We start from the raw sequence: 22046 nt of genomic DNA on the forward strand, positions 1-22046 counted from the left end.
TCATTCTGGGGACACCAGAGACTTATATTACATGTTGTGAAAAGGGGCATAATAGGTCACCTTTAAAGACCCCAACAGCCTCTGTAGTCCCACATGTTAGCAACCACCTTTTTCAAGATATGTAACAGCTTTATAAAAAGGGGGCAATACTGATGTATTTTAATGTCGTAGAATAAAACATAAGTGTCTTGAGCTTGTGTTAACCGCAGACTTTAAAAAACCCATTGATTTTGGGAACTGAAAGTGCTAAAATGCTTTCTGGGTTTTGGCCTAAAAAATCTCTCTGCAACACTCTATGGCAGCACAACTAAAGGTTTGCTTGAGCTGCGCCCTCTACTGTACAAGCGTGAATTTGCATTTCATTCAGCCTTAAGGCTGAAACACACCAAACCGATACCGACGAACTAGTGGCGACGAAAGCAGACTGGCTCACGTCGGCAGCGTCTGGGTCCAAAGTTGCCCTGACACACCAAACCAACGCTCGACAACCGACGGCCAAGTAGCACGTCCATTCTGCGCCTGCGTAAGATGAAATGCCTTTCTGTACCAGCAGGTGGCAGTAGCTGAACAGCCAATCAGAATGATCAGATGGCCCGAGCTCGACGCCGATTCAACATGTCGAATCGGCCGAAAAAAAAGCAGATGAGGACTTCAGCCGACGGTGTGGAACACACTGAGAAAACTTAGGGTGTAATGCAATATTGTGACATTACTTTTAAAAGTAACTTTCCATAACACTATATATCATTTGTGTTTGTGTGGTCTGTGGCATCAAAAAGTTCGAAAACCCCTGCCCTAGATGACAACAGTTAAAAAAGGAAAATTGTTTGAGAGGTGAAGCAAGCATTTTTTAACCTCTATAATAACATTTAATGATAAATCATTCTTAGTAAGACCTCAAATGTGTATTAAGAAAGTTAACAGGGTCGACTGTAGTTTCATATCGACTTTTAAGCACACTTGTCACGTTCCAGAACAGGTGTTTGGCACTGTGCACCATGTGTGTCATTCACTGCGTTAGACAGCCCACAACTGCTCTTAGTCACCATTAATAATAGCCAACAAATGCTCACTGGGTTCATTTGAGCTTTTAACTCAGACTGTGTGTGTGAGTGTTTCACGGAGGAGAACGGGGCCCACACACACCGAGGATTCACTTCAGCCCTCCCACGCGCTCTCTAAACCATCCTATACGCCGTCAGGAGCGGAGATTGTGTGAGTGGAGCTCCCATGTGGCTTCACATTTCATTTACAAGGCATTTGCCTCTATTTTTCGCATGTCATTTGGTCTCTTCTGGCGAGCACAGGTGCACAGACAGAGAAAATTATGAAGTTATATTAAAAATACAACTCTTATTAATACTACCTTAGGTCAATATATATATATATATATATATATATATATATATATATATATATATATATATATATATATATATATATATGTATGTATATATATAATATTGATTTACCCATCACCCCCACACCTCATAATATCACAGTCTCTTTGTCCTCATGCTGTCTTCGGCCCCTCCTCTACTTTCTTTTCATCCAGCAGCTCGTGGTCTTTGATGGCGGCGAGGGGCAGGCGGTGGAACCCAGGGGAGTGACGGTCAAACTCACAGACCATGTCCTCTCCGTTCTGTAATCCACAGGCTGAGCGATCCGGGAGCATGGAGGTCTGTTAATAATAGATCACACAAGTCTAGATGAGAGCCACATATGGAACTGAAGGGGATCTGAGATACATAAACAGCCACGGCAAATATAAGTTAAACTAACTGAAATACACATTCTGGCTCATATTTTGATAAAAATACAAATCACACACACACACACACACACACACACACACACACACACACACACACACACACACACACACACACACACACACCCAGTGGTTGGGTTAAATGTTTGCCCAATGTTCTTGGCAGAATATTGTTTAAAATGTACTATATGGCTGGCTTAAAATGAACCCAAAATAGGCTGGAAATTAAAATCAGACACATAATTACTAGAGGCAACAATAATAATCAAAAGGTGAATATTTATTAATAAACAATTTAATAAATGTTTATTGTTTAATTGTTATTCAATAAACTAATTTATTAATCATATTAATATTAATCTCCAACATATTTTGGGTTCATTTTAAGCAAGCAATACAGTCATTTTATAAACAATAGTTGAGTTAAATAAAACTACTCAGCAAGTTGGGCATTTTTTGGGGTATTTTTTAGAGTGAACATACAGTACATATATTTTTTCATTGATTTCTATATAGACACAAATGTCTCGAATACAAAATGAATGAACATTTCCACACTTATACACATACATTTGTGACAACATGCACCAATAGTGGATAAGTTGTCTCAGTGGAAATCTGCTATTTATTTGACACTGATCTGAAATTCTTGCACAACATATCTGTTTATAAAATGTAATGGCTATTTAAAGTCACTATGAAAATAAAAAAATGACATTTTTAATGAATTAAAATTATTATTTTAATGAAATGTTACAGTATTGTAAATGATTTATCTGTGCACATTATTATTATTATTATTATTATTATTTTAAATGCATGTACCCTCCTTCAAGTCTGTTTCATAAAAAAAATGATCCTATAATGTGGCTTTTGGATTCACATTTGTAGATATAGACCCATGCTATGATATAAAAGACAACATTAGAATTTAGAGTGCATTTAAAATGCTTAATTATGAGTCAGCTTAATTCTATTCGATTAAAACATGATTATAAAGAAGTGATTTTTCAGCAGGTTCGGACCCATAATTAACCTGCAGTGATCCAGACTTAATTACTGTCACCTGATGAGCAATTAACTTCCTCTTTAAGCGTTCACAGGGCGCAAAATCACTCTTTCTTTTCTTTTCTGTCCTAGAAGCAGCCCTGAGGATTATTTCTGGTGAGAATATAAGACATTTCTAAATGGCTCATGTGACATTATATCGAATTAATACACATTTACTGTATGCGTTTTAGCCTTTTGTCTTTGTATCAAAATGAGCAAAACAGAGAAACCTTTATCCACGCTTTGGGGTAAGATTTTACGCTTTATTCTGTTGAAATGAAATAATTTCAAACTTCGTAATATTGGATGGGTAAACTGATCCACGACGCGTCGTTTTAGGATGTGAACTCAACGATTCTAATAAAGAGGAGTCCTTCAAGACGGATGATACGAACCATCAACACCAGCTGGCACTGAGAACGGTTGGTTGAGTGATTTATCGTGGTAAACTTGACGTTTTTTCGGTGTTGGTTACCTTTTAACCTGTTAAAAGGGTTAGTTCACCCCCAAAAAATTGTCACTTATTACTTACCCTCATGCCGTTCCACACCCGTAAAACCTTCGTTAATCTTCGGAACACAAATTAAGTCATTTTAGTTGAAATCCGATGGCTCCGTGAGGCCTGCATAGGGAGCAATGACATTTACTCTCTCAAGATCCATAAAGGTACTAAAACCATTTAAATCAGTTCATGTGAGTACAGTGGCTCAATATTAATATTACAAAGCGACAAGAATATCTTTGGTGCGCCAAAAAAACAAAATAACGACTTATTTAGTGATGGCCGATTTCAAAACACTGCTTCAGGAAGATTCGGAGCACAAATGAATCAGTGTATCGAATCATGATTCAGATCACCTGTCAAACTGCCAACGGCTGAAATCACGTGACTTTGGCGCTCCGAACAGGAGATTCGATACACTGATTCATTTGTGCTCCGAATCTTCCTGAAGCAGTGTTTTGAAATCGGCCATCACTAAATAAATATTCTGTTTTTTTGGCACACCAAAAATATTCTCGTCGCTTTATAATAATAATATCGAGCTACTGTACTCACATGAACTGATTTAAATGTTTTTGGTACCTTTTATGGATCTTGAGAGGGAAGTATCATTGCTCCCTATGGAGGCCTCACTTCAACTAAAATCTTAATTTGTGTTCCGAAGATTAACGAAGGTCTTACGGGTGTGGAATGGCATGAGGGTAAGTAATGACAATTTTCATTTTTAGGTGAACTAACCCTTTAATGTTTACTTTGAAGATGTGTCTGGGTCACACAGCCAAAGATGAGTTTAATATTGTCGAGTTGGTCACTGGTGAGGGAAACACCAGCGCGAAAGCTGTTCCCATCGCAACACTACACGCTAAATCCATGCCTACGGTAAGATATTACTTTATTTGCATATACCATTTTAAATCTTTAAAGCATCATAGTATTTTATTGAACCTTAAAGGTGCAATGTGTACATTTTAGGAGCATCTATTGACAAATGCAATAATATAAACTGTTTTCAATGCTGTATAAAAATGTCACAATGAACCGTTACCTTAGAATGAGCCATTTCTTTCTACATGCATCACAGGTCCCCATGCATGTTAAATCTCCATTCTGTGCTGGCATATTTCTGCATGTTTTCTACAGCGCATTTGCTTGATGGCTTCTCTCTGCTGTATCAGACATTTTTGTCCTGTGTTGGCCAATTTACACACTGCACCTTTAACCCTGTACTGTCCTGCTGCTGTTCCAGTGCACAGGCTTGCTTCCTAAAAAATACCCATAATGCTCCCATAGTTGCACTTTTGGTAGTTGTTAAAAAAAATAATTTTTTTTAAAAATTTTTATTGGTCTTGACCCCAATTTATTTTAATAAGTATTTAAACAATATTGTTTGCCACTACTTTATGGAAATGCTTATTCTTTACCCATCACATTTTACCTCATCAGGTCAACCTCTCTGGCTTGGATCTTCATCCACCTGTGACCTTTCGCCTGAAGCATGGCTCTGGGCCGGTGTATGTCGGAGCAGAACATGTGGCTTGTGAGTGGCCACTTCAGCTCTATTTTTAGCTGCTAGTACTTTTGGTAACACTTTAGAATACCGATCCTTCATTAACTGATAACTACACAGGAACAAATGAATAATGCATTAACACTCTAGTAAAAACTGTTAACAAACTCTGAATAATGAATTAATAGTGCTCAGTTGAAGGTGGCAGTTCACTATTAACTAATCAGTAACTGTTTTTTCATTCCTCCCAGAGAACTACTATAAACAGGCTCATAATTGGCATGAATGATTCATAATGTGTACTTAAAGGTGCCCTAGAATTAAATCTTGGCATAGTTGAATAACAAGAGTTCAGTACATGGAAATGACATACAGTGAGTCTCAAACTCCATTGTTTCCTCCTTTTTATATAAATCTCATTTGTTTAAAAGACCTCCGAAGAACAGGCGAATCTCAACACAACACCGACTGTTACGCTCCCAATATTTGCATATGCCAGCTCATGATTGAGGTGTTACAAGGGCAGCCAGTATTAACGGTATTAAAGTCTGGATCTCTGCACAGCAGAATCAACAGACTAGGTAAGCAAGCAAGAACAATAGCGAAAAATGGCAGATGGAGCAATAATAACTGACATGATTCATGATTACATGATATTTTTAGGGATTTGTGAATTGTCTTTCTAAATGTTTCGTTAGCATGTTGCTAATGTACTGTTAAATGTGGTTAAAGTTACCATCATTTATTACTGTATTCACGGAGACGAGAGCCGTAACTTATATTTTTTTCATTTTTAAACACTTGCAGTCTGTATAATTCATAAACACAACTTCATTCTTTATAAATCTAATGTTAGCTTTAGCCACGCAGCATAGCCTCAAACTCATTCAGAATCAAATGTAAACATCCAAACAAATACCATACTTATGCAATTAGACATGCTGCATGACGAACACTTTGTAAAGATCCATTTTGAGGGTTATATTAGCTGTGTGAACTTTATGCTGTTTATGGCAAGCATGAGCTCTGTGGGCGGGGAGTGCAAGATTTAAAGGGGCCGCAGCATGAATCGGTTTAAAAAAATGTAATTAAAAAAAAAATCTAGGGTATTTTGAGCTGAAAGTTCAGACGCATTCAGGGGACACCTTAGACTTGTATTACATCTTGTAAAGAAAGAAAAGAAAACAAACAAACAAAAAAACACCCGTTCGATGGCACCTTTAATTCTAAAGTGAAGGTCATGCTAACCCACTTGTAATGACTAAAGTATTACCAAATCCTTCAGAAGGAATTACAAATTACTTGGATCAGTATTCTAAAGTGGAAAACATAACTCTAGTAACTACTGAAGTCATTGTAAACTTCTGAGGTTTTTGTACAGTTTTGTACAGTAATTCCTTATGTATTTGGTAACACTTAATTACTAGTGGGTTACCATGATCTTCACTGTAGAATACTGATCCAAATAAGTAGTTCCTTTAGAGTTATATAGTAACTCTAGAGTTATTACTGTCCAATACTTTACAAAAACCTCAAAAGTTTACAATGACTTCAGTAGTTACTAGAGAGTTATCATGTTTCTCACTGTAGAATACTGATCCAAATAAGTAGTTCCTTTAGAGTTATATAGTAACTCTAGAGTTATTACTGTCCAATACTTTACAAAAACCTCAAAAGTTTACAATGACTTCAGTAGTTACTAGAGAGTTATCATGTTTCTCACTTTAGAATACTGATCCAAATAATTAGTAATTCCTTCTGAAGGATTTGGTAATACTTCAGTCTTCACTAGTGGGTTACCATGACCTTCACTTAAGAATTAATTATACATTATGCGTTTTCACATTTATGAACCTGTATATAGTAGTGTTCTGGAAGGTATGAAAAAAGAGAAAAAAGTTACTGATTTAGCTAATAGTGAACTGCTACCTCCAACTGAGCACTATTACATACTAATTCATTATTCAGAGTTTCTTAATAGCAGTTACTAGAGTGTTAATGCATTACTCATTTGTTCCTGTGTAGTTCATTAATGATCAGTATTCTAAAGTGTTACCGGACTTTTAGTTATGCTACTACTATTTAAGTCATTGAGTCCTGTGCCAAAATCTCTTCCAGTGGAAGAGTACTCTGATGAAGAGCTGGATGAAGAGATGGATGAGGAGGTAGAAGAAGAGGAGGAGGATATTGAAGAATCACCTGTTAAGAAGGTCACAAAAAATGGTGCTGGCAAAGTAAGGCCTTGTCTATCAGGTCACAAATCATTGAAATTTAAATTTGTGCCAATTCTCACTGCTTGCTTTTTATTTTTAAAGAGAAAGAAGCCAGAAAAGGGAGAAGAGGAGTAAGTTAAATCTGAGGGCCCCCCCCCCTTTTTTTTTTTTCCATTTGTTCAAAGCAAACTAATCAAGTGTTTCCTAAATGCAGGGAAGTCTCAGATGGTGAAAATCCACCTAAAAAGGTGCCCCTTTTTTCCCCTTTTTTTTTTTATTTTTTTTTTTTTTAGTACAATTGAATAACAATGTTTTTGTTTCCTTCAGGGTAAAGGAAGGGGACGGAAGGCGCAAGCTGCAAAGGTGTGACAAGGCAAGGACCTGCAAATGACTGCTGTAGTTTGATCATGTAGTAACTCGAGCATTGATCATGTTCTCTTATTGTAGATGTGGATGGGAAATGCTGCATTCCCAGAAGGCCGCTGCTGGACATTTGAGTTTGGAGCTAAAATTTCTCACCATGGTCCCAATGTAGCTATGCTTCATATCAATAAAACTGTTGGAGGGGAAAGCAAACTTGCCTTATTTTCTCTGAAACTATGACTTTGTTGATCTACTTCTGCCTGTAGCTGTTAATGCAAACAAAGCACCAATTTAAGAGCTTTTCAAGCAAAAATCTGGGCTACAATTACAATGGAGGCAAATTGGGTCAGTCTGTAAATGTTAAAATATACTCACCTTTTTCAACAGTTCAGCCACAAGACAAACTATATGCATTATATATATATATATATATATTTTTTTTTTTTGCATAAATTGCTGTTGGCACTTAACCACTCAACCTAAAACCAAATTAAGTTCTACAAAAACTCTTGTATGCCATGATTGTTGGAAATTGCCTGTTCCTTTTTTGAACAAATTTCTTTAAATGAAAGTGTCTGCAAAATAAGTTGCTTGCCTTTTGTGTAGTTGCTATGACAAGATTGAACTGTAAAGTCAAAGAAATGCAAGCTTCCCCATTTGTGCTTTTAAAAACTTCTGTTGTGCATCACTAACCTTTTTATTATCATGCTGTGATTTAGCTTTACTGAACCTGGAATATTCCTTTAAATGCATGCTGTTTTCTCTTGCCGCATTACTATAGAGCACAGGGTCACAGGTGTTTAGTGGCTTCAAAAACCTGCTCTGGATTAAGTCCAAAACTGTCTTTTTTACTCCCATTCCTAGGCAAATAGGCTAATGATTCAATTGAAGAAACAAGGCCAGTCTCAATTATTTTGGACATCCTTTGCTTTGTAAAACTGCTCAATTTCAGCCGTTTTCCTCTGAATGTGATGCTGCTCCTCCTTTGAAAGGTCAGAAGCAAATACCAATAATTCTGCTCGACGTTTTTATTTACATCTGTTGGAGTTCAACAAATTTGCACTGACTGCTGAGAGGGAAAGAGAGCGCTCACTGGTCAAGATTAATTTCCCTGACCTGAAGCCCCTGTGGGTTATCAGCACGGCTCAAATAAAGGGTGTGTTGACAGTGAGAATTTTAGGAATTAAATATGTTCGCTTTGACATCTTTATTTGTGTACAAACAGTGCTCAAAATAAATCCTCAGTGTATTTGTGCTTCCAGTTAAATGCCTTCTGGATGGGCGATTCTCCACACCATCTATCCTGTCAGGAAAAAAAAATGACAATCATTTACATCCTTTCACAATTAAGTATTTATAATAGAATATTTTTTTTGATGTAATTTAAAGGGGTCATGCACTTTTTTTTTATAATGCTATAAAAAAGTTACACTCCCCTCTGACCCTAAAACATAAGACTCCCATGTAAACATCCACTGTGCATATGAAATTAGCAATAGCCTACATTACATTGTGATAGGATCGCAGAACAATGCATGCTTCCCGCAAGACACTACAGTATTCCTCTAGCCTAATTTGTTCAAACCAAGAACTTTAGAATATCCCTGGATTTGGATCTGCAAGGAAGTTTTGAGTTACAGTATGTTTCAGAACAAACTATCTCAAAATATCAAGGAAAATTAGGTTCCTCATCAAATGACCCCCTTAAATGTAAAGCAGGCCAGTGCAATTTTAAGCTTAACCTTGTTGAGTCTTCTAGTCGACCTCTGCTTTTTTGAGGTACTTCTTCATCACGGAGTTGACATCCTCGCTGCCCTCGGCTTCCAGCCTCTCTCCTTGAGGCCCACGGCGCTGCTGAGATCCACCAGAACTTGAAGAGTCTGAGTCGGACTCCCTACGTGACGCTCTAGACGGCGGCAACTCCCCAAAGTGCACGCTGAGGGCCCGTCTCTGACCTGTTCTGGACCCGCTAGACGCCAGACTGCTGGTGGACTGCGCTCGTCGGATTGCTGGGAGAATGTCTAAGCTGGTTTCCCCTTCATCGACCCCGGCCCTCTCCTTGTCCTGATTCCCAAGTAGTCTGCGATTCTGGAACACAAGGGGTTCTGCTCCTAATTGTGACTCTCCGGTTTCGGCCACCAGGCCACCAAGTAGACGACGGCGGATTGGTTGATAGGAGCCAAGAGGAGGCATGGCTTTCGAGCTGGAGTCCTCTTCCCCTTCCTCAGGGATGGCGAGGTTGGACAAGTTGCGTCGTGAACTTGCGGTGGAGGTCACAGAGGCGAGGGAGTCGCAGGAGCTGAAGCGGTTTACCTTTCCTGTGGTGGTTGTGGTGGTGGTGGTGGTGGAGGAGGATGTTGGGCTTGCCTCAGACAGGGAGCGGAGACTGGAGGCACGGGGCAGGTGGGGACTGGGAGGTTTCAGTATGCTGGGTCGAGGCAGGTCCTCCAGATTTTCCTCTGCTTCTAGTGACAGTGCTGAGGACCTGCGGCGTAGGGTGGAGGCCCCTGTCGTCTGATAGATTGGAAGGGACACTGTGCTGCCCTCACCCGCCTCAGAGCCTCTTTCCCACCCAGCGCGTTTCTTCCTCAGACCCTCCAGAAGCTCAGATAGGGCCGTGGACGATGACGCTCTGCCAAGACCTCCAGAACTTTCTTTGACATCTTCGTCCAGGTCTTGCGTGCAAGATCTGTTATAGGAAATAAAAGAAAATAACAACGCATATATAACCAAGGATAAGTCTTCTGTCATTATTTACTCACCCTCATACCATTCCAAACCCATATAGCTTTCTTGCTTCCATGGAACACAAAAGGAGATGTTTTGAAGTACCTTACAAGACATGACTAATGGACATTTATGTCAATCTTTACATGCATATGGCAGGCTAAAGTGGAAACACTTTTGCAAAGTCAGAAGTCTAAATATTCCAGATTTCCAGATTTCCGAGAATCTGTAATGGTCTGCCAGGAAAAAAAAGCCTTGTTCACATAGAACATGACAATGAGCAACTAAACACTAGGTTTCAAAGTTTAGTTACTCATGTGTTTTTAAAGGGGTCCTTGATTATGATTTCACTTTTTTAACTTTAGTTAGTGTGAAATGTTGCTGTTTGTTTGAGCATAAACATCTGCAAAGTTTTGATGCTCAAAGTTCAATCCAAGGGGAGATATTTTCTTTTACAAAAATAGCTTTTTACGACTACCATAAATCGCTGGTAGGGACTACAACGAGATTCTTCCTGGGTTGGTGACATCACAAGCCCCAAAATTTACATAAACCCTGACCCCAGGAACATGCAACAAAAATGAGGCCATGTTGGGCTGCTTTAGAGAAGGGGAAGAGTTGTTGTAGTAGAGTGTTGTTACCATGCCGTCATTTTATGCTGGACTGCTTCATAAACGAAGGTCAATTCAACGCTGGACAACGCTTTGCACAAAAGATTAACATGACGGTACATGCTAATCAATGAGTTGAATCAACTCCACAGCAAGTACATAAATGTATCCAGTAACCATTCAGAAACGTCCAGTTTCATTCTAAAAGTTGTAACTTCTTCCTGAGTCTCTCCATCAGTGTCGACTCCGGTTTGAACAATGTAAGGCTGAACACCGTTACTGACAATCCTCATTTTGGCTGCGTGAGATTCTCCAGCTTTGTTGTTGTTGAGCAACTGAAGCGAAAGCTGTTAAAGCTCCGCCCTCTTCTGGAAAGGTGTTTATAATCGCCCTCTTGCGAACTATAACTTTCAGGGAAAACATTTTTTAGATAAAGAGTTGTTGGAAGGTGGTGAAGGTGGTTAATTTGTGAAGATTATTATGACAAATAAAACGCCTAAGAATCAATTAATTTTCTGCAATAATCCAAAAGCCAATGGAAAGTGTCTGAGATGACTTTCATTGTACGGAAATAATTCTTCAGCATCTCTCCTTTTGTGTTTCACAAAAGTCAGTCAGTCATACAGAATTGGAGGCATGAGATATCACCAACATGCTCTTGAGAAAGGTCCTACTGTGTCTGCTAAAAATCACTACTTACCCAATCTGGCCTGATTGTGTTAACTTGTTTATTGAAGTACACTAGTACTGATTGGATTTTGTTGCTATGTTACCTGAAACTGTAGGTGCTCATGGTGTCGGTGACAGATTGACGGCCAGAGCTGCTTCCTGCGTAAGGAGAAGTTCCACCTCCTCGGCCCCCTCGCGGCACACCCGCCCAACGACGGATCCCTTCACCAACATCTTCAGTGCCCACACTGGATCCGACACTGGACATGGTATCGCTGAAATTTAAACTCCACGTCACTCAATTTTCCAGTGTAAAATTATATAATGCCTTTCATTGGTGAGGTCAACATCTGTGCAACATGCTCTCACAGCACAAGCGATCGAATCTATATAAGCCTGTATCAATGCATACAGTATATGGCCTACATGAATATGATCATGCACATGGCTCGAGAGGAGATTTCTCTTGATGGGTGCTGTAACGCCACACATGGGGGTGACATTAGCTCTGATATCCTCACTGCTACCCAGCAGGCCATGTGTGTTCAGTGAACTGTGAGTTCATTAGTCTTGAGAGCACTGTCATCATCAGGGCTCGTAGGGGCACGACGCACTGATCCACAGCCTGTTTACAGACTTACTAAAGCTGTTTGCCTGAGATCCCAAAACATAAGCTTTGATCCAAGAGCTAGTGCGCTGCCTATTGCCTAAACAGGCAGCTACCTTCTAATGGAGCATCCTATACTAAAAAGGAGATGCAATAGATGAACCAAATTGGGTTCGCCAAAGAACCTTTATTTGAACAATTATTAAATTAACCATTTTTCTTAAAGGGTTAGTTCACCCAAAAATGAAAATGATGTCATTAATGACTCACCCTCATGTCGTTCCAAACCTGTAAGACCTTCATTCATCTTCGGAACACAGTTTAAGATATTTTAGATTTAGTCCGAGAGCTTTCTGTCCTTCCATTGAAAATGTATGTACGGTAGACTGTCCATGCCCAGAAAGGTAATAAAAACATCATCAAAGTAGTCCATGTGACATCAGTGGGTTAGTTAGAAGTTTTTGAAGCATTGAAAATACATTTTGGTCCAAAAATAACAAAAACTACGACTTTATTCAGCATGGAAGGGATAAATAATGGACCGATTTTTTTATAATTAGCATTCTGCTCAACTTTCTTGTTGCAATGCATTCTGGGACTAATTCATCTATGGATACATGTGATGCTGCCTTAGAATTGGCTAAAAACAAGTTATCTACCTTTTAGGAACTCTTTTGTGTTGTGTGCACACATTTATTTATTAATAAGTTTAATTAATAATAATTAAACAATAAACCATTTAAATTGCTTATTAATAAATGTTCACATTTTGATTATTACTGTTGCCTCTAGTAATTATGTGTCTGATTTTTAATTTCCATATTGATTTTCTAATTAGTTAGGTTAAATAAAACTGCCCAGCATGTTGGGCAAACATTTAACCCAACCGCTGGGTTTGTCTATTTTCAACCCAACTTAGGTTGTTTTTAACCCAGCATTTTTTTTAGTGTGTACAAGAGAAAGGTAACAAAAACGTTAATTTGCTTGCATATTATTGCCATGGGTTCTCGCCTACTCTGCTCTTGCAATTGGTCTCACCACATTCGTACAGAGATTTAAAAGCCAAAGAGCTGAGCAACCGCAACACAGTTCATTTTTCCCCTTTTTTACTCGCACAGACAATTGAAAGAGAAGAGACGAGGGGGGTCTCGCCTAATGCACATGCATTATTCAGAAGACAAAGCATATCACAGCTGGTGAACTTTTAAAAGGACTCTTTTGCACAGAGGAAAGCTTCTCGCATTTAACAAAGCAAAGTGAAGTGGCAGTGTGGGTACGTGGCGGTTTGCGTCCAACGAGTAGGTGTCTGTTCACTTCCGCCAAACAGAGACTCTTGTCCATCTTCAATCATACGTGTGAAAGGAAGCCGTGACCTTACACAAGTCCACACACACTTACAGTACTGAGCAACAAGCTAAGCAAGCAACATTAATAGCCAAACGCAGCACTGGCCCATCAATCAACATTTGCTTGTCAGTATCTGAGGGGGAATTTTTAGACCAACGAGAAAAGGATGGTTATGTGTTAGACTCCACCAACACCATTAGGCCACGGTTCACAATGAGACACTGTGCATTTATATGCAAAAAAGAAATCATACTGCATAAAGCAGTACATTTCGTGTTGCAGAAAACGTTAATGTATGTTATGCAACTAGAGCCGGACAATATAGGAATATATTTGCAATCATTTTTTTTCTGGCAATATAAAATTTAGCAACATCTTTGATGACTTTAATGCACTTTTTATTAGGCTGTTAAGTTTGTGTCATTAAACTAGTTCCACAATCCTTCTTTGTCTAGTGATTTCTGAGTATGAGAATGCTGAGACTAATATTTTAAGAGCATCTCTGATTTAAATGAAAGTAGCAAATACAGCTTGTTTAATTTTATTAAATAAAAATGTATATTTTACAACAATTACATTAGATTTTTTTTTAAATTATAAAATATATTCATTGAAGGTTTAGCATTATATTCTTATTTTATTGTAAAAATATCTATGTTTTTGGACTAAAAATCACAAAAATTGCATATCGTCAAAAGTCTAAAAAATATCAAGAAATTTCTGAAAAATTCTATAAATTCAGAGGAAACCAATGAATTTTCCCCTATATCGTCCAGTCCAATATGCAACCAGTGGCCTAGTTTGAAACCCGCATTCAACCAATTGCTCATTCCCAAATGCAGAACACAGAAAGTGAACATGGATGCTCAGGAGAGAGCATCAACAGGATGGGGGATGGATTTCTTACAGATCTTTCCTTCTCGAGAACGACTCCACAGCTGTCTGCACACTGTGTGAAGAGGGAGACGCAGTCAGAGACGCACAGGAGTGGTTGGAGGTACAAACAAAGAATGCATATCGAATTTTCAGTGAAGTCTAAGCAGTCTGGCGGAGATGATCAAAGTCTGTGAACTCTGATACATCGGACCGCATTTTACTATGGGTGTCGAGGGAGGAAGGCATTATTGAAGTGCTTATAGTAGCAAAGTGTAGCCTTGATTTTGCGGCGTGAGGAAAATCTCTTCACGTTTCAACATTTCAGCTCAACTGAAAAAGAATGAAAGCAGTTAACTATATAAAAAACTTTAAATACAAAGGGAAGAAAACTATGTCATGTATGTCACAACGAATATACAGAGTTTCTCACTGTTTGCCAATGCTATTCTCTTACATTGCTTCTTCTCTGTAAAGAGCAGACTTAATATTTATCTATTTCGGGTCCTAGTTAGGAGACAATGAGCACATGAAATGTTAAGCCGTAACACACCCCTTCCCACAACCAAAATAAGGTGGCTGTGGATGAGAATCCCAAAAAAAGGATTGGTGGGCAATTCTGTTTTATCTCAGAATTGTGTGATATAAACTCACAATTGCGAGTTATAAAGTCAGAATTTGTGTGATATAAACTCGCAATTGCGTGCTATAATGTCCAATTGTGATGGAAAAAATCTCGCAAATCTGACTTCATAAGACACAATTGTGAGTTTATATCATGCAATTCTGAGTTTATAACGCGCAACTGTGAGTTTATCACGCAATTATCAGAAAAAAGGTCAGAACTGCGAGTTATAAAGTCAGAACTGCTTGATAAAACCTTGCAATTGTGAGAAAAACATCAGAATTGCTACTATATTTTGCAATTCTGACTTTATAACTCACAACTGCAAGTTTAAATTTCGCAATTCTGAGAAAAAAAACGTTCAGAATTGTGAGATAAAAAGTCGCAATTACCTTTTTTATTTAGTGGCAGAAACAAGCTTCCATATTAAACCACGCCTTGCAATCCGAATGAAATTTTAATTGGATTTGGCCAATTCATCTGATTGACGAGGTGACTTTATTCAGACTGTGCTACTAGTCCAATTACAATTGGATTATTAGGGTCTGTGTAAACGTAGCTAGGGTCCCCTTACTATGCTAGACTGAGGAATGCAAACAAAAAAGGAAATAGAAATGGTCAGGAGCACGTCACTAGCGATACCTTTCAGTATCACTTTCATCGCTGGACTCCACCTCCTCCAGCGCAGCTTGTAGATCAACGATACGCCGGATTGATGTCTCTAGATCAGCTTGCAGGGTCTGTCTTACTGCACTAAGCTCTTCCACTTGCATTTCCTGGAAACAGATAAGACAAGATAAAATCAGATAACGTGTGACGGTCACGCCGGATCTCCAGAGGAAATAAAGACCTTGCATCAGGACAAGAGAAATCATTATCCACATGTTTAATCTCAAAATATGCCCAATTAATTAACTGCTTGCTAAGGCTGGCATCATTATTAAACCGCTCACATTTTCTTAAGAAAGCATATAAATCTACTTAATTATATAAAGGATAAGTGATGAATATGACGCCTACAGTTTTTATCCTTTTAACTATTTTAACACCAAAAACAACACAAACGATCACCTAAAGATCAAATAAAATATTTTTATATTCAATATTTAAGTATTTTTGAATAATTATATTTAACTATTTTTTACATTAATATATTATGGTATACAGGTGAAACAGAAATCTAATTCACCCTAAAATCAAAATAAAGAAATTATTTTTTAGCTTAAAGAAAATTAAGCTTATTTTAAGAGCCACTAAAATATACATTTATTAAAAAAATGTGCATATTGAAAATTTTGTAAGCATATTGTGTAGTTGTGCTTGGAGTCAATTGCTTTATTTATGATAATGCAATGAAACATGGCAAATTGTGCCGACATAATTTTTGGCCAGGCTGATGTTCAAAGAACACATGCAAAAATGTGAAAACTAACAAAATATTAATAACTGATTATGTTGTAGTCAGTGTATGCTTTTTCTTGTGGGCTTTGTTTTTCTTATGATTTTTTTTGTATAATAAAATATTATACAAACATAACTTGTCCCACACATTTAAAATATTGAAAAGAATAGGAACATTTTTTCATCACATTTTGATGGTTTATTCGAACTTGTGGGGTCATTAAAAATGTAATATCTCCTCCGAACACCACTTTTGGCCACTACTGTATATATACATTTGTAATGAAAATAAACTACTAAATATATTTCTCCCTTATTTCTCAATTTCAATGTGCATTTATATTTACACAACACAAAAGTTACATTTAAAATACTTAAATCAAAATACACTGTATTACAGTGTTTCTTTGGCAAGCCTTTCTCTTTAACTTCTAAAGTGCTTGTTTGCTAAAGGACAATCCTGTATTATCGATCGCGAGCTCTTGTTTACAGAATAATTTGATAATGAGAGCTCGAGAGCCAGTGGAGCGACTGATTACACGATTCATTTTCCTCTTCCCTTCTTTGTCCGTCCCCAGTCTCTTGCTCTCCTGGACGAGCCGCCACTGTCTGTCTATGATTAATTCCCATTGTCTCCTCAAGGTTATTGATACAACAAATCCCATTCCGTTCCTCTCATCTCCATGACAACCACACCTTCGCTGTTACCCCCTCCCTTTCATAACCAATAACCTGGAGAGCCTCAGCATGTGTGTGCGCGTGTCTTAGCATGGAGAAGGAACACATCCCAGACTTCACTCTTTGTGTATGCGCCAGGCATCGGTAACACTGTAGCTAATATTCATAATATTGAATCCCCTTTGACTCTCGGAACGCAGGTCAAAATGCATTACATGCCGGCAGGTGCTGTACTGACGCAAGGACTCCTCCTTTGTGTTAAATTATGAATATTTACAGGTTTTTCAGGAGAGTTCGGTGTATTCTCCTGGGCAATAACGTGTCAGGCTCGTGGGCGGCCACTAAGGGGAAACGCATCGAGCGGCTGTAGATATGAATACATTAGTTATGAAGACGGGAGTTTCACAAAAGGTGTTCAATTTTAACATACATTCTCAAGACAAATTCAAAGATCAAAAACAATTGCAGCATTTTTAATTTCAATATATTACAGAAATTAAGGACTTTCTACAACTGTATTGAATTTTATTCTTAGGGATATATCAGCTATTGGCTTTTAATTTTTTATATTATTGGAATTGATTGATATATATACACACTACCATGCAAAGGTTTGGGATCATTAAGATTGAAATTACTACTTTTACTTAGCAAGGATGCATTAAATTGATCAAAAGCAACAGTAAAGATATTTGTAATGTTACAAAAAAAGATTTCTATTTCAAGTTTCTTTTGAACTTTCTATTCATCAAACGACCTTAAAATATATCAAGGTTGTATAAAAGATAAGGTGTAAAAAATATTAATAATTTATTAATATTTAATTAATAATAATTGAAAAATATTAAAATATTAGTATTACAGCTGCTTTCAACATTTATAATAATAAGAAATGTTTCAGCAGAAAATCATCTTATTAGAATGATTTCTGAAGGATCATGTGACACTGAAGACTGGAGTAATGATGCTGAAAATTCAGCTTTACATCACAGGAATAAATTACATTTTAAAATATGTTCAAATACAAAAAAATTGTAAGAATATTTCACAATATTACTGTTTTTATTGTATTTTTGATCAAATAAATGCAGCCTTGGTGATATGTATATATATATATATATATATATATATATATATATATATATATATATTAGTGAAATATAATAGGATGTTATAAATAGCAAAATAAATAGTGAAATAAATAAATAGCATGTTATCAGCTATAGCAGAAAGGTGTGTTTGTGAGTGTCAATCACCAGCTCCATGCGTCGACGGCTGCTATCCTGTTCTCTGACACTCAGATCATCCATTTCCAGTCTCATATCCGCCAGTCTCTGCTGATAGTATCGGGAGTTCTCCCTCTCTCTGGCCTCAGCCTGGGCCGCCTGCTCCAGCTCCTCACCTAACCGCACCACACTGTCCCTTAGACGCAGAACCAGGACCTGCAGAAACACACACTTATTGTAAGACTATAAAGATCCTCTCTGAGAATGACAGTAAAGTTGAAGCTGGACTGACCTCAAATCTCTTGACCTGTCCTCTCTGGAACTCCAATTTGTTCTCTAGATCACAGATTCGAGCTTCCTGCTTGCTTACGATGCTGCGGGCCACCGTGGACGACTCCAGGAACTGCACACGTGCTACGCTGGTCTGCAGCTGGGAAGATAAGCACTGTTGGGTTACGACCACGCTTGTGAAAAACGCTAAAAGGTCAACAAAACACTATTTCAAAGTCATGTTGACGACAGTCTTCCTGAGCGGAAATGAATTTACAATAAAATAAAAACATGAAAATACAATGTAGTAGGCCTATGTGAGATTAGGATTGTGTGTCCTGAATCATAATACTCTGAAAATAAGGGCATTTAAAAGGTGCTTAGATGCAACATGCTAGAAAAATGCTAACAGCATGTTAAATCATGCTAACAGGGTGCTAAAACATGCTAGCAATGTGTTAAAACATGGTAGAAAGTTATTAGTACATGCAAGGAACTTGCTAAGTCATGCTAGAAATATATTAGAAACATATTTAAACATGCTACCAACATGTTATCATGTTAAATTATGCTATAGCAAAGGGCAAAACATGTTGGCAAAATGATATAATGTGCTAGCAAAATGCTAAAACAAAGATGCAAGCAACAGGTATGTTAAATCATTAGTGATTCTAAAACATAACAGCAACATGCTAAAACATGCTATCAACATATTATCATGTTAAATGCTAGCAAAGTGCAAAAACATGTTAGCAATATCTTAAAAACGTGCAAACAATGTTAAAACATTACAGAAAGATACTAGCAACAGGTACATTAAATCATGTTAGTGATTCTAAAACATATTAGCAATATGTTTAAACATACTAGCAACATTTAAATCATGCTAGAAAAGTGCAAAACCATGTAACCAAAATGATAAAACGTGTGAGCATTATGCTAAAACATAACAGAAAGATGCTTATAACAGGTACATTACATCATGTTAATGATTCTAAAACAATAACAACATGCTAAAACATGCTAGCAATGTGCTAAAAACGCTAGCAACATGTTAAAACATGCTAACAACATGTCATGTTAAATTATGCTAGCAAAAAACATGTTAGCAAAATCATAAAAATCTGCTAGCAAAATGCTAAAACAACAGAAAGATGCTAGCAAAAGGTACATTGAATCATGTTAGTGATTCTAAAACTTATTACCAACATGTTTACACATACTAGCAAAATGTTAATCATGTTAAAAAATGCTAGCAAAGTGTAAAACCACAATGTTAAAACATCTTAAAACAAAAACAAAATGATAAAACATGCTAACAATATGTTAAAAGATAGCAGAAAGATTTAACAGTTAAATGATGTTAGTGATTCTCAAACTTATTAACAACATATTTAAACATACTAACATGTTTAACATAATAGCAACATGCTAAAACATGCTAGCAATGTGTTAAAAATGGTAATAACATGTTAAAACATGCTAGCTAAAAGATGCTTATGTTCAATCATGCTAGCAATGTGCAAAACCATGTTTGAAAAATGATAAAATGTGCTAACAATATGCTAAAGCATAACAGAAAGATGCTAACAGATACGTTAAATCATAGACATATAATAAACACTAGACGCCCCATTGGCCGCTGGACCGCACGTCAACGGCGCCGCCATGTTGTGCGGGGCAACGTTCGCATAACGCTCATAACTGGAATTGAGAAAAATGCCTGCTTCGTGTGCTGTTTGGGGCTGTGGCTGTACAAATCGCGGCACAATTGAAAACCGCTCACGGGGAATTACCTTTTACAGGTAAGACTGAACATTTTGTTTCTGGTTGTATTTGATCATTATATAATTGACAGTAGTTGGCCACCGCAGTCAGTCAGACAGTAGACAATAGATGGCGATGTCACTCTAGTTAGCTGTGAAAGTTGAGACATGAGTTTACATGATTTCTAATATAGTTTTAGCTTATATGTTTATATGTTATTTTATCAACAAAATTTCCTAAAGTTAAAATATGCATCTCTATTTTATAAAACCGACTTTTATGACAAGTACTCGTTACGGCTAGGTGACTGATATTTTGTTAATCTTACTGTAATGTTAGTTAGTTGGCTAGCTTTTCACACATTTAAGGTTTCACAAAGACAACAAGTTGAGGTGGGAAGTAGCTAGAAGGAAATTTTCCCGACTCATATACAAAATCCCGACTACACTCATACACAGTTTGCCATTAAATGATGATTTGTTTATATTTTTATTTCCTTTTCAGCCCGTTGCACCCAGGGCTAACGTTACGCAAGCCTCGGAAAGCTGAGGAGAGCCTGTCAGTTCACTGTTCTCACCATTTCCCAGAGACTGGAAAATATATAGCATTTTGTTATTATTATTATTATTATACCAATACTATATTATTATTGTACCAGTAACTATTTAATTTACTATTTTTATTATTGTCTATATTATTCTGCAATTGATATTACATTGTATTTGCGATTATTATTATTATATCAATACTATTATTATTATACCATTTGAGATTATATATTATTATATTATTGTACTTATACTATTATATAAATGTTCTATTCATTACTATTTTATTTGCTGTAGGCTATAACTATTCTCACTTAATACCATATTTACTATTTGCATTTGAACTGTAACGTTAGTTGTACCATATCATATGTATTACCATAAAGGATCCATCTTTGTTGTTGTATGTTTTTGCAGTAACTATCTGTAATATATCAGTATCATTTTAGTGCTGTAAAAATACAGAAAGCAGCCTGTGTGATATGTATTTGATGATTTGTTTAATTTTATCAATGGTGGTCAATTCTAAGCTCAAGAAAAGCTAAAATTGCGTTAAAGACAATAAGAAAAATTTATTTCATTTAATGTGAAAATTAAATTATATCCCAGTATGGGCGTCTTTACAATTCTTATACAATAATAAAGCAGCCAAATACATGACAAGCCTGAACTTTGACTTTCTTATTAAAATAAATATTTTATATGTCTAACTATAGAGATCTTAAGTAACTAGAACCTTTTGTACACCACGTACATTATAAACCACAGAAATTGGTTGATAAATGTAAATGTTACTTTTGTTTCTATCCAGAAAAACCGCAGCTCGTCCGTTTACTTGTGTTTGTGAAGAGCGCAGTCTTGCCCCGCACAATATGGCGGACTCGTTGACGTATCGCAGCAACAGTCCAAAGCGGCCAATAGGGCGTCTACTGTTTATTATATGTCTATGTGTTAAATCATGTTAATGATTCTAAAACATAATAGCAACATGCTAAAACATGCTAGCAATGTGCTAAAAATTATAGCAACATGTTAAAACATGCTAGAAACATTCTGAAAGCTTTTTAAAACTATATTAAACAAAGACAAGGCTTTGTCAAGTCAACATCAAAGGTTGTCTCTATCTTCACAAACTTTATCTAGTTTCATATTAGAGTACTTCATACATAAAAGCGTACAGTTTACTAACAGAAGCGTAGTGTGTACATTACATGGTCAGAAGTATGCAAACTGTGGCCCACGTTAAAGTGTTCATATGTGCCAGTTCTACATATGACTGGATGTCACATGT

The 22046-nt window shown here is 37.0% G+C and overlaps 2 protein-coding genes across 6 annotated transcripts in view; one reads left to right on the plus strand and one right to left on the minus strand.

Annotated features, from left to right (window-relative positions):
* Window positions 1-1095: 1095 nt before the first annotated feature.
* On the plus strand, window positions 1096-7612 carry npm2b (nucleophosmin/nucleoplasmin, 2b). The gene is made up of 11 exons (XM_067399030.1): window positions 1096-1215; window positions 1559-1679; window positions 2915-3069; window positions 3161-3243; window positions 4083-4202; window positions 4767-4860; window positions 6949-7064; window positions 7146-7174; window positions 7258-7291; window positions 7371-7416; window positions 7491-7612. Exons 3-10 carry the CDS (start codon window positions 3033-3035, stop codon window positions 7410-7412), a joined length of 555 nt encoding a protein of 184 aa, XP_067255131.1. The 5' UTR covers window positions 1096-1215; window positions 1559-1679; window positions 2915-3032; the 3' UTR covers window positions 7413-7416; window positions 7491-7612.
* Window positions 7613-8334: 722 nt separating this feature from the next.
* The window catches only part of LOC137028559 (unconventional myosin-XVIIIb-like), a 63378-nt gene continuing 49666 nt past the window's right edge, over window positions 8335-22046 (minus strand). For 2 of the 5 annotated variants that reach the window (XM_067397513.1, XM_067397510.1), the window contains exons 38-44: window positions 18463-18600; window positions 18201-18386; window positions 15508-15641; window positions 14275-14316; window positions 11518-11688; window positions 9149-10095; window positions 8336-8709 (exon numbers count right to left, since the gene is read on the minus strand). In XM_067397513.1, coding sequence (XP_067253614.1) covers window positions 9162-10095; window positions 11518-11688; window positions 14275-14316; window positions 15508-15641; window positions 18201-18386; window positions 18463-18600 — 1605 coding nt within the window. In that variant the 3' untranslated portion in view covers window positions 8336-8709; window positions 9149-9161. Of the gene's footprint in view, window positions 8710-9148; window positions 10096-11517; window positions 11689-14274; window positions 14317-15507; window positions 15642-18200; window positions 18387-18462; window positions 18601-22046 lie in introns of all 5 variants that reach the window. The other 3 variants (XM_067397511.1, XM_067397514.1, XM_067397512.1) reach the window with 3 other exon arrangements.

The sequence above is a fragment of the Chanodichthys erythropterus genome, chromosome 10 (genome assembly GCF_024489055.1).
Source record: "Chanodichthys erythropterus isolate Z2021 chromosome 10, ASM2448905v1, whole genome shotgun sequence".
Taxonomy (NCBI): Eukaryota; Metazoa; Chordata; class Actinopteri; order Cypriniformes; family Xenocyprididae; genus Chanodichthys; species Chanodichthys erythropterus.